A 15,218-nucleotide genomic window follows, 5' to 3' on the forward strand; every position below is an offset into this window, starting at 1 on the left:
TAAAGTAGAATAACGTTAAATAACCTAGGGTAGAGTAACGTAAAGTAAAGTAGATTAACGTTAAATAACCTACGGTAGAGTAACATAAAGTAAAGTAGAATAACATTAAATAACCTAGGGTACAGTAACATAAAGTAAGGTAACCTAACGTAAAGTTAAGTAAAGAGTAGCAAACACTGTTCTGTAGTCTGTAATTGACCTCTCTCTTTCTCTGTAGACATCCAACAATGACCGGTCCAATCACAGGGCTGTGCTGAGTGCCTTGCAGGTGATTGGCTTCTCAGAGGAGGAGATCGACTCCATCTACAGGATCCTGGGGACCATCCTCATCCTGGTTGGTTGTATTCAGTATACTCTTGGTCACATTTCTATTGGCCATACATACCAAATGATACCTGAATGGTCTAACGCAACTATAACACCGTAGCATGTTGGTTACTTACATTATTGGTGCCCATCTCTAAACTAAGAGCTAGTGTTAATGGTTCAGTGCAGTAAAACTTAGCATGCTTGACAGAGATTTATTTGATTCATTAGGATCCCCATTAGCCAACGCCAATGGCAACAGCTAGTCTTACTGGGGTCAGACACAACGAAAAAGACATTACAGACAAAATACTGTACTTTACAATTGACATACATTTAAAAACATTAACATGCTGTGTGTGTGTGTGTGTGTGTGTGTGTGTGTGTGTGTGTGTGTGTGTGTGTGTGTGTGTGTGTGTGTGTGTGTGTGTGTGTGTGTGTGTGTGTGTGTGTGTGTGTGTGTGCATCTATCAGTTACACATACATGTCAGTTGATACAAAGATAAAGGAACATTTAATATCCTGGTTGGAAACCATATTACTTCTTAGTACATATTTTGCAATTTACTTGCGAGATAAAGTTCAACCCTGTGATCTATGATTTACACCAAATCCAGTTTTATAATACTAGGATCATGAACTGTGTTTCTGCCACTCCCCAGGGCAACCTGCAGTTTGAGACAGACAGTGAGAGTGTCCAGGTGGTGGGTTCGGAGGCTGTGAGTGACATCGCTGGGCTGACCACCACAGAGCCAGACAACGTGACTAAGAGCCTGCTGTACCGCACTGTGGCCACCGGGGGCGGAGAGGTCATAGAGAAGGGACACACTGAAAAGGAGGCCTGCTTTGGCCGGGACGCTTTTGCCAAGGTACTGGGCTGGTCACTATTAGCACAGCAAGACTTGTCTTCATAAATGACAAATCCCATCAATGTTGACTCATTATTGTGTACTGCATAATCTCTGTCTTTCGTTCTCTCTCTCTCTCTCTCTCTCTCTCTCTCTTTCTCTCTCTCTCTCTCTCTCTCTCTCTCTCTCTTTTGTTCTCTCTCTCTTTCTGTCTCTCTCTCACTCTTTCTCTCTCACTCGTTCTCTCTCTTTCTTTCTATCTCTCACTCTTTCTCTGTCTTTTTTTTCTCTCTCTCTCACTCTCTCTCTCTCACTCTTTCTCTCTCTCTCTCTCTCTCTCTCTCTCTCTCTCTCTCTCTCTCTCTTTCGCTCTCTCTCAATCTCTCTCTCTCTCTTTTTTTTTCTCTCTCCTGCTCTATGTTGGTTCTTTAGGCTCTCTATGAGAGATTGTTTTGTTGGATTGTGGCTCGTATCAATGCTGTTATTGAGGTGAAAGACTACAACCCAGTGCTCCATGGGAAAAACACAGTCATCGGAGTGCTGGATATTTACGGCTTTGAAATCTTCGACAACAACAGGTTAGACTCTCCAATAGTATCTATCTACCTTCTCCTCCCTGTCCATGTATTTACAATCTTTTGAGTTATCAGGATGGTGGATCAACCTTGTATTTGACCAGATGGATATACCTTGATATAAATATTTCTCACAATATCTATAATTTCAAACTTTTTGAAACCTCTCTGAAGATTGTATTTATTCCAAATGTATGGTAGTCATGGTGACTACATGATCTGTTGTTCCATGTTGAAACCTGTGTTTCTGTGTTGTCGTCGGGCAGCTTTGAACAGTTCTGTATTAACTACTGTAATGAGAAGCTGCAGCAGCTCTTCATCGAGCTGATCCTTCGCCAGGAACAAGACGAGTACCAGAGAGAGGGTATCACCTGGCAGCATGTGAGACACACACACGTGCACGCGGACTAACACAAACACATGCCCATACAGATGCGCAGAAACACACTTTCTTTCTTTTTTTCCTTCTTTCCTTCTTTCTTTCTTTCTTTCTTTCTTTTTTCTTTCTCTCTCTCTATCTCTCTCTCTCTTGTTTCTCTCTCTCTCCACAAACACACTCCCATAAGCAACACAGGCAGTATTCAGAAGCCTACATCTAACAGTTCCTCTCCCCCTGTGTGTTTCCAGATTGACTACTTTAACAACCAGATCATCGTGGACCTGGTGGAACAGCCCCATAAGGGCATCATCTCTGTGTTGGACGAGGCCTGTCTCACTGTGGGCAAGGTGACAGACACCATCTGCCTGGAGAGCATGGATGCTAAGCTGGGACAACACCCTCACTACACCTCCCGCAAGGTGGGTCAGATGAGCAACGCTGCCTTCAATAGAATAAACTATATTCTATTCTATGTTATTCTCTTCTAATCTAGTCTATTTTATTCTCCCAGGCCATACTTCGAACACAAATACCTCAACATTTCCTCTCTACAGCTCCTATAACCATGTCCCTATAACCATAAAATAGTCATTCCTTCTGCAACTTACACTAAAAACCCACAATGTGAATTATGCTGGGGTACCCCAATCCTTCCTCTACCTCACTGAATATGTCTTCTCTCCATTACTGTCTTCATTATACTGCAACACTCCCATCAGGACCCCATTGACGGTTTAAGAATGGCTTTAAAACCCCACTGGTGTGATATTGTTAGTGCAGTTACACTGGATGGTCAATAGAGAGCAGGGGTATCCATCCCACTATTTGCACTCTGTTGTGGTTTCGTTATACTTCTGAAGGCAGCTACATTCCATTGAGACCATCGAGACAGACAGTAGCATCCAATGGTAGTGGGTCTAAATACTCCACTTCCAACTACTGTAAGATGTCTTGATCTCTGTGAGAGACATACGAGAGGTGTAAGAGATGATTGTATCCCACCTTGACCAGCCTATATTACAGAGGGTAACTGTGATGATGATGATGAGGATGATGGTGATGATGATAAGGATGATGTTGACGATGGTGATGAGGAGGTTGATGATGATGATAATGGTGATGATGATGGTCACAATGGTGATGACGGTGATGATGATGGTCACAATGACAATGATGGTGATGATAGTGATGATGAAGGTGATGGTGATGATGATGATGATGATGATGATGGGGATAATATCTCCATTGTAGCTCACCCCATCAGACAAGACCATGGAGTTCCACAGAGACTTCCGTATCCGCCACTATGCTGGGGACGTCACGTGAGTCACATACTTGTATTTGCTGTAAAGTCACATACTCTATTCTCCTTCATCCCTTTTGGCCATCCTGCTGTGTTCTCTCTGAAAAATGAAGTTCATTTAATCGGCTTGCCTTAAGGTTCCCTGACTTTGTCCACACAGGGCATCTGAACACACAAAATACATTTAGATGATTTTCATTACATTTGGGGTTTTATTTAACTTTTGTACACATGTAGTGTTCCCAGGGAAACATGACCGGTCATTAGAAATGAATGGGTTGAGACTACTATTAGTGTATAAAATTGAGTTCCGGCACATGCCCATTCATCAGATGAACACACTTCCTCTCCACATGCATGTGTGTTTGAGCACACACACACACACACACACACACACACACACACACACACACACACACACACACACACACACACACACACACACACACACACACACACACACACACACACACACACACACACACACACACACACACACACACACACACACACACACACACACACACACACCCCCCTACACCCCCCTCTCTCCCCTTCTTGGCTTCCATGGCAACCCCCACGGGAACCTTTCCCCAATAGAATCTTTCCCTCAGGGGAACCACACCTGTTTGCATTCTCACAAACAATCGCAACATTGTTTCAATAATATATAGAACTTTTCTCGCAGCTCTGGTATATACAGCTTTTTTAAGGCCTTGCTCACAATTCGTTCTGTGGCAGCACAATGACCAAACGATATACTGTATGTGAGGCTCTTGATAATTTCTTTGATCATGACACTGGTGAGGAGGAGAGAGGCCAGGAAACTGACAGTGAAGATGCATTGGAGGAGAAAGTAGTGTGTGATAAATAGCACAATATGTTCATCTGAGTATTTGTTATAGACAAAATAATACATACATTATGCTCAGGTCAATAAATAGCAAGAACTTCAGTTGATAAAAATATCTAACACAACATTAGGTGATAATATATGGATTATTATGGATTTATAATCAGCTATAATGGGGCGTTCATTTTGAACCGGGAACACAGAATGAATTAACATGAAACGAACACAACAGGTGGGTTACGGCTGACTCAGCCTGCACTTAAACCACAACCATGACAGGAAACTATGGTGGTTCAACAGGTGAAATATCATGATGATGTAATACAGGAAAGGTCATAGGTCATAGGACCTATAAGATTAATGTTGATTGGATGAAAAGTCAATGGCAGTGTAGCTAAATGGAGTCAAGCCAATACCAGCGCCAAGCCATTAGCGACTTGGCTAGCACTGTTGGCACTAGTATTGTGGGACCTACAGTAAAACATTTGAAATAGAAGGACATCGTCTCGTTGAGGGAGGGAGAGAGGAAGGAGGGAGGGAGGGATGAGGGAGGGAGGGATGAGGGAGGGAGGGAGGTAGGAGAGAACAGTGAGGGAGTAGACCAGACTGTTATCCAGTACCAGGGTCTTTCATAGGTTAACACTGGGGTTTATCCAGTAAAACGGTCTTCCATTGGCTTACAGTGGGTTTGAATGGTCTACATTGCCCTCAATTCTAGAAATAGTAGGGCATCAAAGGAGCCAGGGAGGGAAAGAGGAAAGGATGGGAGAGAGAGAGAGACAGAGAGAGAGAGAACCAGACTATTTCCCCTTAGAAAGTCTCGAGCAGTATTAATAAGGAGAAGTCGAGTGGAGTGCCAAGTACATGTGACGAGAAATGACAGTCAGGGAATCCAGGTTAACATGATGTATAACATGACTTCAACACTAAGCAATTAGGCCATGTTTGGTTTACATTCATCCATCCCTGAATCCCCAGCTGGCTCACACATCACAGTCATGCCTTTTAGTGCACAACATGCTAGTGTACTAGTCTTCGCCTGCATCTGAAATGACACCTTATTCCCTATATAGGGCATTATTTTTGAGCAGGGCTCTGGTCCAAGGTAGTGCGATATATAGTTAAAAGTATTAGACGTTGTTCCAGTACGACAGGGCTCCTGGGCGGCCAAGATGGAAGGCTCTCCTTGTCACTGTGTTGTCCTCGTCTGTCTGTCACTCTGTCACAGCCAGGACCCAGGGGAGAGCCTGCCTCAGCCTAGCTGTCATCCCCCGTAAGGTCCCTACACCTCTCCCCTGTGACTGCAACAGACCCCCCCCCAACCTATCCCATCCCCTGCTCCTGCTAAATATACCCTGCCTCGTCCCTGCCACCCCCCCATGTCACAACGCCACCCCTCCCATCCCACGCCCCTCCAGCACTGACCTACTTTGCTCCCCCCTCCCTCCTGACTTTTCTCACTCCGTCTCTCTTTCTCTTCCTCTCTGTCTTCTTCTCTCTGTCTTACCGCTATCATCTGTATCCTACAGCCATACCTTTCCATCTCATTGCCCTATAGTGTTGCCGACTCCTCAAACCCATCCTAACTCTAGATACTATTGAACTTCATGCTATAGCTTAGCCTTTATATTTTAACCATGGCCTTTAGCACTTCACTCTCAGTCTCTCACCACTATATACCTTTGCTTTGTATAACCATATATGTCCATACTGTTTACTGCACACAATGTACTTCCACCCCATATGCTACCCTCCACCTTCAAACCTACACTGAACAAAAATATAAACGCAACATGTACATTTTTCATGAGCTGAAATAAAAGATCACAGAAATGTTCCATATGCACACTTTATGTTTCCTTCATTTTGGCAGTTACCTGTACAATACAGTATATACCAGAGTTTCCCAAACTCAGTCCTCGGGACCTCAAGGGGTGCACGTTTTGGTTTTTGCCCTAACACTCCCATAGTTAACTCATATCAACTAATTATCAAGCTTTGATCATCAGAATCAGCTCTGTAGTTTTAGGGAAAAACAGAGAGTTTGGGAAATGCTCATATATACCCTGAATCATCCTTCATCTTCTGGATAGCTGCTTTTCCTCCCTGTGTCATCCTGTCTGTCCTGTCCTTGTAGCATCTGCCCTGGCCCTGTATGTGTCTGCCTTCCAAATGGCATCCTATTCCCTACGTAGGGCTTTACTTTTGACCAGCGCCTGGTCAAAAGTAGTGCACTATATAGGGAATAGGGTTTCATTTGGAACACATGGTGTGTTCTTCTCTCTAGAGAGGTTCCTGGAATCCAGTCAGGTGGTGTTGACACAACAACACACACACACACACACACACACACACACACACACACACACACACACACACACACACACACACACACACACACACACACACACACACACACACACACACACACACACACACACACACAAACACACACAAACACACACACACAGAGCCTCCATCAGCCTCAGGAGCACATCTGTCATACTAACACAAGCTCTTCATCTGCCTCTCTGTCCAGATGTGACAGTCATGGAGAGACAGAACATTCTTTCACAGTGCCATATCTGTGTGTGGCAGGGGTGTGTGTGTTTGAAAAAGAGAGTGAGAGAGCAAGTTCTTGTGTATGCATGAGTATGTACCTGCACGCTTGTGTGTGCGTGCGTGTGTGTGTTTGAGAGAGAGAGCGAGTTCTTGTGTATGCATGAGTATGTACCTGCACGCTTGTGTGTGCATGCGCGTGTGTGTTTGAGAGAGAGAGCGAGTTCTTGTGTATGCATGAGTATGTACCTGCACGCTTGTGTGTGCATGCGTGTGTGTGTTTGAGAGAGAGAGTTCTTGTGTATGCATGAGTTTGTGTGTGTGTGTGTGTGTGTGTGTGTGTGTGTGTGTATTTAAGGGTTTAGCCTTTCACATCTGGGTCTCTAATCCAGTGAAGCAGCATGCCACGAGATATCACTTCGGCGAAGTTTCAACTCAATTTACCTCATTTAGTTCTAAACAATTAATAAAGTTAATTCATTGTTCTATTTTCTATTTAATGTAATCAGGTTGCCCCATGCACACATATTGTAACTAGTACCACAAAGTGGTGCATAATATCATAAAACATGTTGTTGATGTGGTTCAACTCAGTTTTTATCCCCTCCTGTTTCTTAAATGTAAGCTCTCGGGGAGTTTACTCAATCCACTAAGCTCCGTAACTATTATTATAAGCTTCTGCCTGAGGACTCCTTGACTCACTTGAGAGAGTACTGTTCTATTTGTGTAGAAGGGATTGCGCTCGTAATATAGCATACATTCTCAATGGCACCCTATTCCCCATGTAGTGCACCACTTTTGACTAGAACCCTACGTGCCCTGGTCAAAAGTAGTATAGTACTAAGGTAATAGGGTGCCATTAGTGATCCATCACTAATGGCACCCTATTAGAGTTTAGGACTGACTCTAATGTACTGTCTGTGTTATTTCACTTATCGTTGCAGTGTCAGAACTCATGTACTGTCATTTTTATAGCACCTTTCAGGCTTTTCTCGACTTGTCACTTCAATTCATGTTCTTGCGGGGGGGGGGGGGGGGGGGGGGGGGGGGGGTCTCTTGTACATTTTAGGCTGTGTTAGTTTCTATAACCTCTGTCTTGTCTCTCTCTCTATTTCAGATATTCCGTCGAGGGCTTTTTGGACAAGAACAAGGACCCACTCTTCCAAGATTTCAAGCGGCTCATGTATAACAGGTGTCTCCTCTGCACACACACGTCTTGAAAAATGTGTTCCTGTTACCCTGCTTCTCTTGCTCCTCTTCTCTCCCAGACTACTTAATCCTATTCTTACAGTACCCTCTGCTCTCCTCTTCTCTCCTAGACTACTTAATCCTATCCATACAGTACCCTCTGCTCTCCTCTTCTCTCCTAGACTACTTAATCCTATCCTTACAGTACCCTCTGCTCTCCTCTTCTCTCCTAGACTACTTCATCCTATCCTTACAGTACCCTCTGCTCTCCTCTTCTCTCCTAGACTACTTCATCCTATCCTTACAGTACCCTCTGCTCTCCTCTTCTCTCCTCTTCTCTCCTAGACTACTAAATCCTGTCCTTACAATACCCTCTGCTCTCCTCTTCTCTCCTAGACTACTTCATCCTATCCTTACAGTACCCTCTGCTCTCCTCTTCTCTCCTCTTCTCTCCTAGACTACTTAATCCTATCCTTACAGTACCCTCTGCTCTCCTCTTCTCTCCTAGACTACTTAATCCTATCCTTACAGTACTCTCTGCTCTCCTCTTCTCTCCTAGACTACTTAATCCTATCCTTACAGTACTCTCTGCTCTCCTCTTCTCTTCTCTCCTAGACTACTTAATCCTATCCTTACAGTACCCTCTGCTCTCCTCTTCTCTCCTAGACTACTTAATCCTATCCTTACAGTACTCTCTGCTCTCCTCTTCTCTTCTCTCCTAGACTACTCAATCCTATCCTTACAGTACCCTCTGCTCTCCTCTCCTCTTCTCTTCTCTCCTAGACTACTCAATCCTATCCTTACAGTACTCTCTGCTCTCCTCTTCTCTTCTCTCCTAGACTACTCAATCCTATCCTTACAGTACCCTCTGCTCTCCTCTCCTCTTCTCTCCTAGACTACTCAATCCTATCCTTACAGTACTCTCTGCTCTCCTCTCCTCTTCTCTCCTAGACTACTCAATCCTGTCCTTACAGTACCCTCTGCTCTCCTCTCCTCTTCTCTCCTAGACTACTTAATCCTATCCTTACAGTACCCTCTGCTCTCCTCTTCTCTCCTAGACTACTTAATCCTGTCCTTACAGTACCCTCTGCTCTTCTCTTCTCTCCTAGACTACTTAATCCTGTCCTTACAGTACCCTCTGCTCTCCTCTTCTCTCCTAGACTACTTCATCCTGTCCTTACAGTACTCTCTGCTCTCCTCTTCTCTCCTAGACTACTTAATCCTACTTCATATCTCCTTCAGCTGTTCAAACTCTCTTTAAACTCTTACACTTGAGCCTGTGTTCACTTTTATAACCTTCCATCTCTCTCTCCATCTCTCTCTCGCTTCTCTCTCTCGTTCTGTAGTTCCAACCCTGTGCTGAAGGAGATGTGGCCAGATGGTCAGCTGAGCATCACAGAGGTCACTAAACGACCCCTGACTGCAGCCACCCTCTTCAAGAACTCCATTGTGGCCCTTGTGGATAAACTGGGCTGCAAGGTCAGTGGTGGTTGATTGCAGACTGGTTGTATTGTATACTGGTTGCTTATGTGACCAAAACAGACACATGGGCAACTTCTCATAGCGATAAAAGTTCACACCTTCATTCTGTTCATGGTGACTCTGGTGTGCTTGGTAGGTTTGATGTTAGTCCCACTCCTACTTCTCTCCCAACTTTTTGGCAAAATAATATGCATCCGTGTTGCTTGGCAACGGCTGTCAAATCAAGGCCACTCGTCCGTCACTCTCTATGCTTTAAATCTAACATGAGCTTAACCTCTCTGTCATCATCGTCCTCTGGACATTGTGCACTAGCCACACCTGTGTTTCTAACAGCTGGACGAATCAACCAGCTCCTAGAAATATGGATAACGTTGTCAGAGAGATAACAATGTCTGTTTTTGAAAGGTCAGTCAGATACTGACAAACTGCAGGGATTATTACTGAGACACACACACACACACACAAATACCCCAAAACACAGCCTGGTACGGTTGCCACCCGGCTGCCTGTGGTCCTATAAGTCTCTCCCTAGGGGGTCTAGTCTAGCTATCTGTCCTTTGAGAAAATGCCTGGACACAAGACATACCACCACTACATTAATGAGATGGCAGTCTGATGCACAGACAAGACTGGTCCTGTATTCCACACAGACCTGTGCCACATCTAGAGTATATATGATGTAATATCCTCTATCCCGCACAGACCTGTGCCACATCTACCCTATATGTGATGTAATATCCTGTATCCCACACAGACCTGTGCCACATCTAGAGTATATATGATGTAATATCCTCTATCCTGCACAGACCTGTGCCACATCTACAGTATATGTGATGTAATATCCTGTATCCCACACAGACCTGTGCCATATCTACAGTATATGTGACGTAATATCCTGTATCCCACACAGACCTGTGCCATATCTACAGTATATGTGATGTAATATCCTGTATCTCACACAGACCTGTGCCATATCTACAGTATATGCAACGTTTTAGACATATGAGTGATAAAGCATGTCTTACAGCACATGAGGAATCTGTTTCTACATGAGGTGATATGTCTCCCTGTAACCCTGACTGAGATGTGACGTTTCCTGCTGTTATTTTGAGATGACCGACTTGTGCTTCAGTGCTTCTCTGTGAGGATGGGCTAGGCCAGTGTGTATGGTGGGGGGACGGGGACGAGGGGGGGATGGGACGGACACATTGGGGACAGTTTTTAGGTCATGTTGAAGGACTGGATGCCCTGATTGTTAGTCCCAGGGGGACACCTGTACCCAATCTGACCTACCGCCTCTCCTCTCCTCGTTGTACCCCTCCCAGTCTAACTGCCTCCTTTCTCAAGTCTGAGCTAAAATGTTTGTGCTGGTGTGAGTGTGTGTGTGTGTGTGTGTGTGTGTGTGTGAGTGTGTGTGTGTGTGTGTGTGAGTGTGTGTGTGTGTGTGTGTGTGTGTGTGTGTGTGTGTGTGTGTGTGTGTGTGTGTGTGTGTGTGTGTGTGTGTGTGTGTGTGTGTGTGTGTGTGTGTGTGTGTGTGTGTGTGTGTGTGTGTGTGTGTGCTCTGTTCAACTGTATTCATCCTGCAGGGGGCTATTCCCTATATAGCGAACTATGAGCCCTGGTCAAAAGTTGTGTTCTTCAATGGAAATAGAGTGCCATTTGGAACACAAAACATGCCCATTCCCTTGACAAGAAGATGTGTCCCTTAATGTGTCCCAGCAAGCTCCTGTCTGGCACACAGAGGTAGCACAAGGACACATTTTGTGTCCCAAATGGCACCCTATTCCCTACATAGTGCACTACTTTGACCAGAGCCTCACATGGCTCTGGTCAAAAGTAGTGCACTTTATAGGAAATAGGTTACTAATTGGCATGCTGCCACTATCTGTGCACTTTAAAAACTTTAGTATTATGCCGTTTTAGGAGTTTAATAGTCTCTTTCTGTAAGACAGACACTGTGAGTTTGGCCGAGCTAGACTTTAACAATGCATTGATATTCTAATAGGCTTGGATGCATTTTGGCATGATTGCACAAGGCAGATTCAGTCCTCTTTGGGATGGCTATGTTCCCCTGAGTTCTGTACAGTCTGGTCCATGCCAAGTTGTCTACAGAACCAACTTGGGCAAAATAAGTATTTCAATGTGATACAATGTGATACTATAGTAAAAACAGTATTTGACTGTTCCACTACTCTCTGTATTGTGAGAGCGGTACTATGTGGTTACAGTATCTCCTATACAGTACATAGATGCGGTAAAGAGGTCAATGGAACTCGACCAAAACAATGCAAATGCGTAGGGGAAAGGGCCTTGAAGATCCGGAATCTCCTCGTTGCCCTCAAGCAAAATTTGCCTACTGAATATATATATATATATTTTTCTCCCCAATTTCGTGGTATCCAATTGTTGTAGTAGCTACTATCTTGTCTCATCGCTACAACTCCCGTACGGGCTCGGAGAGATGAAGGTTGAAAGTCCTCCGATACACAACCCAACCAAGCTAAGCTGCTTCTTAACACAGTGCACATCCAACCCGCACCAATGCGCCGGAGGAAACACCGTGCACCTGGCCACCTTGGTTAGCGCACACTGCGCCCAGCCCGCCACAGGAGTCGCTGGTGCAGGGACACCCCTACCGACCAAGCCCTCCCTAACCCGGGCGACGCTAGGCCAATTGTGCCCCACGGACCTCCCGGTCGCGGCCGGTTACGAAAGAGCCTGGGCGCGAACCTAGGGACTCTGATGGCACAGCTGGCGCTGCAGTACAGCGCCCTTAACCACTGCGCCACCCCGGAGGCCCGCCTACTGAATATTTAAGCTATTGTTTATATGTGTATTTCACACTATGTTGAGGTAAGAATCTGAGTATAATGATTGTATGGATGTCAACCACAATACATGTTCATGTCATCATCACCAAGCAACTGCGTACAGTTTGAAACAACTTTGACTACCACCACTGATTTCTGTATGCTAGCTATTTTATCAGCTTATACAAAGGGGAGTTATCATTTAGCAGTCACTTCTTCATAACATGAAAAGGGACAACTTCTAAATGTTATGCAGCGAAAACAGCCCAAAATATTGAAATCGGACTTCAGTAACCACATTGTGGGTCTGTTACAGTACATCAATCATGATGGATTCGACCAATATCCACTTTGTTAGATCAGATTTGTTGAATGTGCGCCAATCCGGCGTCCTTCGTCTATCCCCTGCGGTCTGCGTTCCATTGACCTCTTTACTGCATATATGACAGTGTATTGTATCCTGTTGGACTGTGACTGTGTTCGCTGTATTGTAAGAGCTGTACTATGTGTTACGGCACAGTATACGACTGTGTTGTGTATTGTAGTATTACAGTATTATATTAGAGGATTCTGTGTGTTGTATTCTAGGAGGCATACTTATTGACTGTGTATTATTCTGTGTATTTACAGGAGAGGTACTATGTGAGACTGTACTACACAGTATATAACTATGCTGTTAATGAGTTTGTGTATTGTATTGTAGGAGCCATACTATGTGCGCTGCATCAAGCCCAATGAGATGAAGTCTCCCGTGCTGTTTGACGACGCCCGATGCCAACACCAGGTGGCGTACCTGGGCCTGCTGGAGAACGTCAGGGTGCGGAGGGCAGGGTTCGCCTACCGCCAGCCCTACGCACGCTTCCTACAGAGGTCAGAGGTCATGCACACCCTGAGGTCTAACGTCATTGGGGTGAAAACTTTACATTAAGAATGAGTCATTTCTCAGCAATTAGAGTCATTGTCCATGATTTTAATAACATTCTGCCACAGTATTCATGTGAATAACAAGCTTTATATGACTATGTTCAACCATGTGTATAACAGAGGAATTTAAATCTGTCCAATGTCCAATCCTAGCCTCAGTGCCACTCTGTTTGTTCTATCATACCAACTCCTTGTCACTCATTGTCATGTTTAGCACAACTGCCTGTATCTTGAACTCTTCGTCTTCCCTCCTGTGTGTACTGTAGGTATAAGATGACGTGTGAGTACACCTGGCCCAATCACCTGATGGAGACAGACAGAGAGGCAGTAGAGGCAATCGTTACGCAGCACGGTTTCCAGGACGACGTGGCGTATGGACACACCAAGCTGTTTGTGCGAACACCTCGGTCCCTTTTCACGCTGGAGCAGGAGAGAGCTGCGCTCATCCCCATCCTGGTGCTGTTCTTACAGAAGGTAGGGACCCTAGTGGCCGGAGGCTGTACTGACAGTAAAATGTCACAAACTGGGTTGTGTTCAATCAATGGGGAGAAAATTGTATATACCTGTCTTGCCAAATGTAAATTTTCTCCTGTTTGGTTTTAATGAACAAACCCCTGCGTTCAGATACTCCACACATAATTCTATGGCATTTATCCTGAATGTATATTTCCTGTTACTTTCATAGGCCAAATTATTCATGTATGTATGAAAACAGACAGAGATGCATTTAATTGTCCAAGGACCCATGGCATTGGCAGCTAGTCCTAATTAAAACCCCATCGACAGCTTGCGTGTCAGAATGTGAATCACACAGCAGCATCCACATCTTATTAAGACCTCTGCATTTAAAGGGGCAATCCGCAGTTGAAACAATAATAAAGCCTCTGCTTCAGTAAAAAGCTGAGGGATAAGGCTGAAGAAATGTAACCACTCTCAAATTCATAGAAAGACCTATGGATGCAAGGACTGACCATCAACGATATTTTTACTTACATGTAAAACAAACTAATATTTTAAGTTCTGATGGGGTATGGCAGTTGAACTAAGCTAATTCGGTATTTATAAGTTATATTCTTAAAGAATCAATGGGTACAATATCATTAATTTACAAGTCCAAAAATTGATGTTGCAACTGCAGATTGCCCCTTTAAAAGAAAAGCTTTTAATTTGTCTCCAGCATGATGATGATCTGGCTCCCAGTCACAGCTTGAGTCCCAAATGGCATCCTCTACCTTTGTATTGGACTACTTTTTTTAACCAGCGCCCTTAGCACAAAATAGGGAATTGGGTGCCATTTGGGATGTGTTATATTCAACTCAGTGTGATTCATCTGCTGAGTCAAATGGAGATCACTCTGATACAATAATTGGGATAATGAATGCGATCAGAGCCATCGTTACATTACATTTCATTAATTATTCTCTTCTTCTTGCTCTTTGATTGTGAATTAAATGCCCTGCTTTTCTCTCTGACCCAATTCAGGGATTACGTCCCAAATAATAACCTATTGCTATATAGTGTACTACACCGTATAGGCTCTGGGCAAAAGTAATGCACTATATAGGGAATATGTTGCAATTTGGGACATAACCCGGATGAATCTATCTGCAGCTAAGCCTCTCTAACTGGAGCAGAACTTTGTCTGGAACTCAGCAGGAGTCTAACCCAGACAGTCTCTGGACAGACATTGATTTGTCCCACACAGGAAAATCAATGGTGTACATTTAACTCAGAAAGAGTTAAATGTACACTATTTTCAGTGAACATGTGAGCCCTGCTGAACTGGTGTTAAAATAACACCTTTGAAAGAGTTAAAGATTGAACTCTGTTGCAGTGTTCCCCATTTAACTTTTAAAGTGTTCAAATGAACTTGATTGTGATGTTTGTATAGCTCTACTGTAGAGTGATACGCAACACTTACAGTGTAAAACATAACACGTGATTTAGAGTAAACTGGACTCACTAACTGCTAACGCTGTTACACTTTCTCA

At 44.1% G+C, this 15,218-nt stretch overlaps 1 protein-coding gene across 1 annotated transcript in view; it reads left to right on the forward strand.

Annotated features, from left to right (window-relative positions):
- The window catches only part of myo1g (myosin IG), a 61,403-nt gene that overhangs the window by 11,210 nt on the left and 34,975 nt on the right, over window positions 1–15,218 (forward strand). Inside the window, exons 7-16 of the mRNA XM_031788811.1 lie at window positions 218–334; window positions 969–1,175; window positions 1,587–1,732; window positions 1,996–2,110; window positions 2,357–2,527; window positions 3,360–3,430; window positions 7,941–8,015; window positions 9,358–9,490; window positions 13,007–13,173; window positions 13,494–13,701. Coding sequence (XP_031644671.1) covers window positions 218–334; window positions 969–1,175; window positions 1,587–1,732; window positions 1,996–2,110; window positions 2,357–2,527; window positions 3,360–3,430; window positions 7,941–8,015; window positions 9,358–9,490; window positions 13,007–13,173; window positions 13,494–13,701 — 1,410 coding nt within the window. The remainder of the gene's footprint in view (window positions 1–217; window positions 335–968; window positions 1,176–1,586; window positions 1,733–1,995; window positions 2,111–2,356; window positions 2,528–3,359; window positions 3,431–7,940; window positions 8,016–9,357; window positions 9,491–13,006; window positions 13,174–13,493; window positions 13,702–15,218) is intronic.

Source organism: Oncorhynchus kisutch, linkage group LG14 (genome assembly GCF_002021735.2).
Source record: "Oncorhynchus kisutch isolate 150728-3 linkage group LG14, Okis_V2, whole genome shotgun sequence".
NCBI classification, from domain to species: Eukaryota; Metazoa; Chordata; class Actinopteri; order Salmoniformes; family Salmonidae; genus Oncorhynchus; species Oncorhynchus kisutch.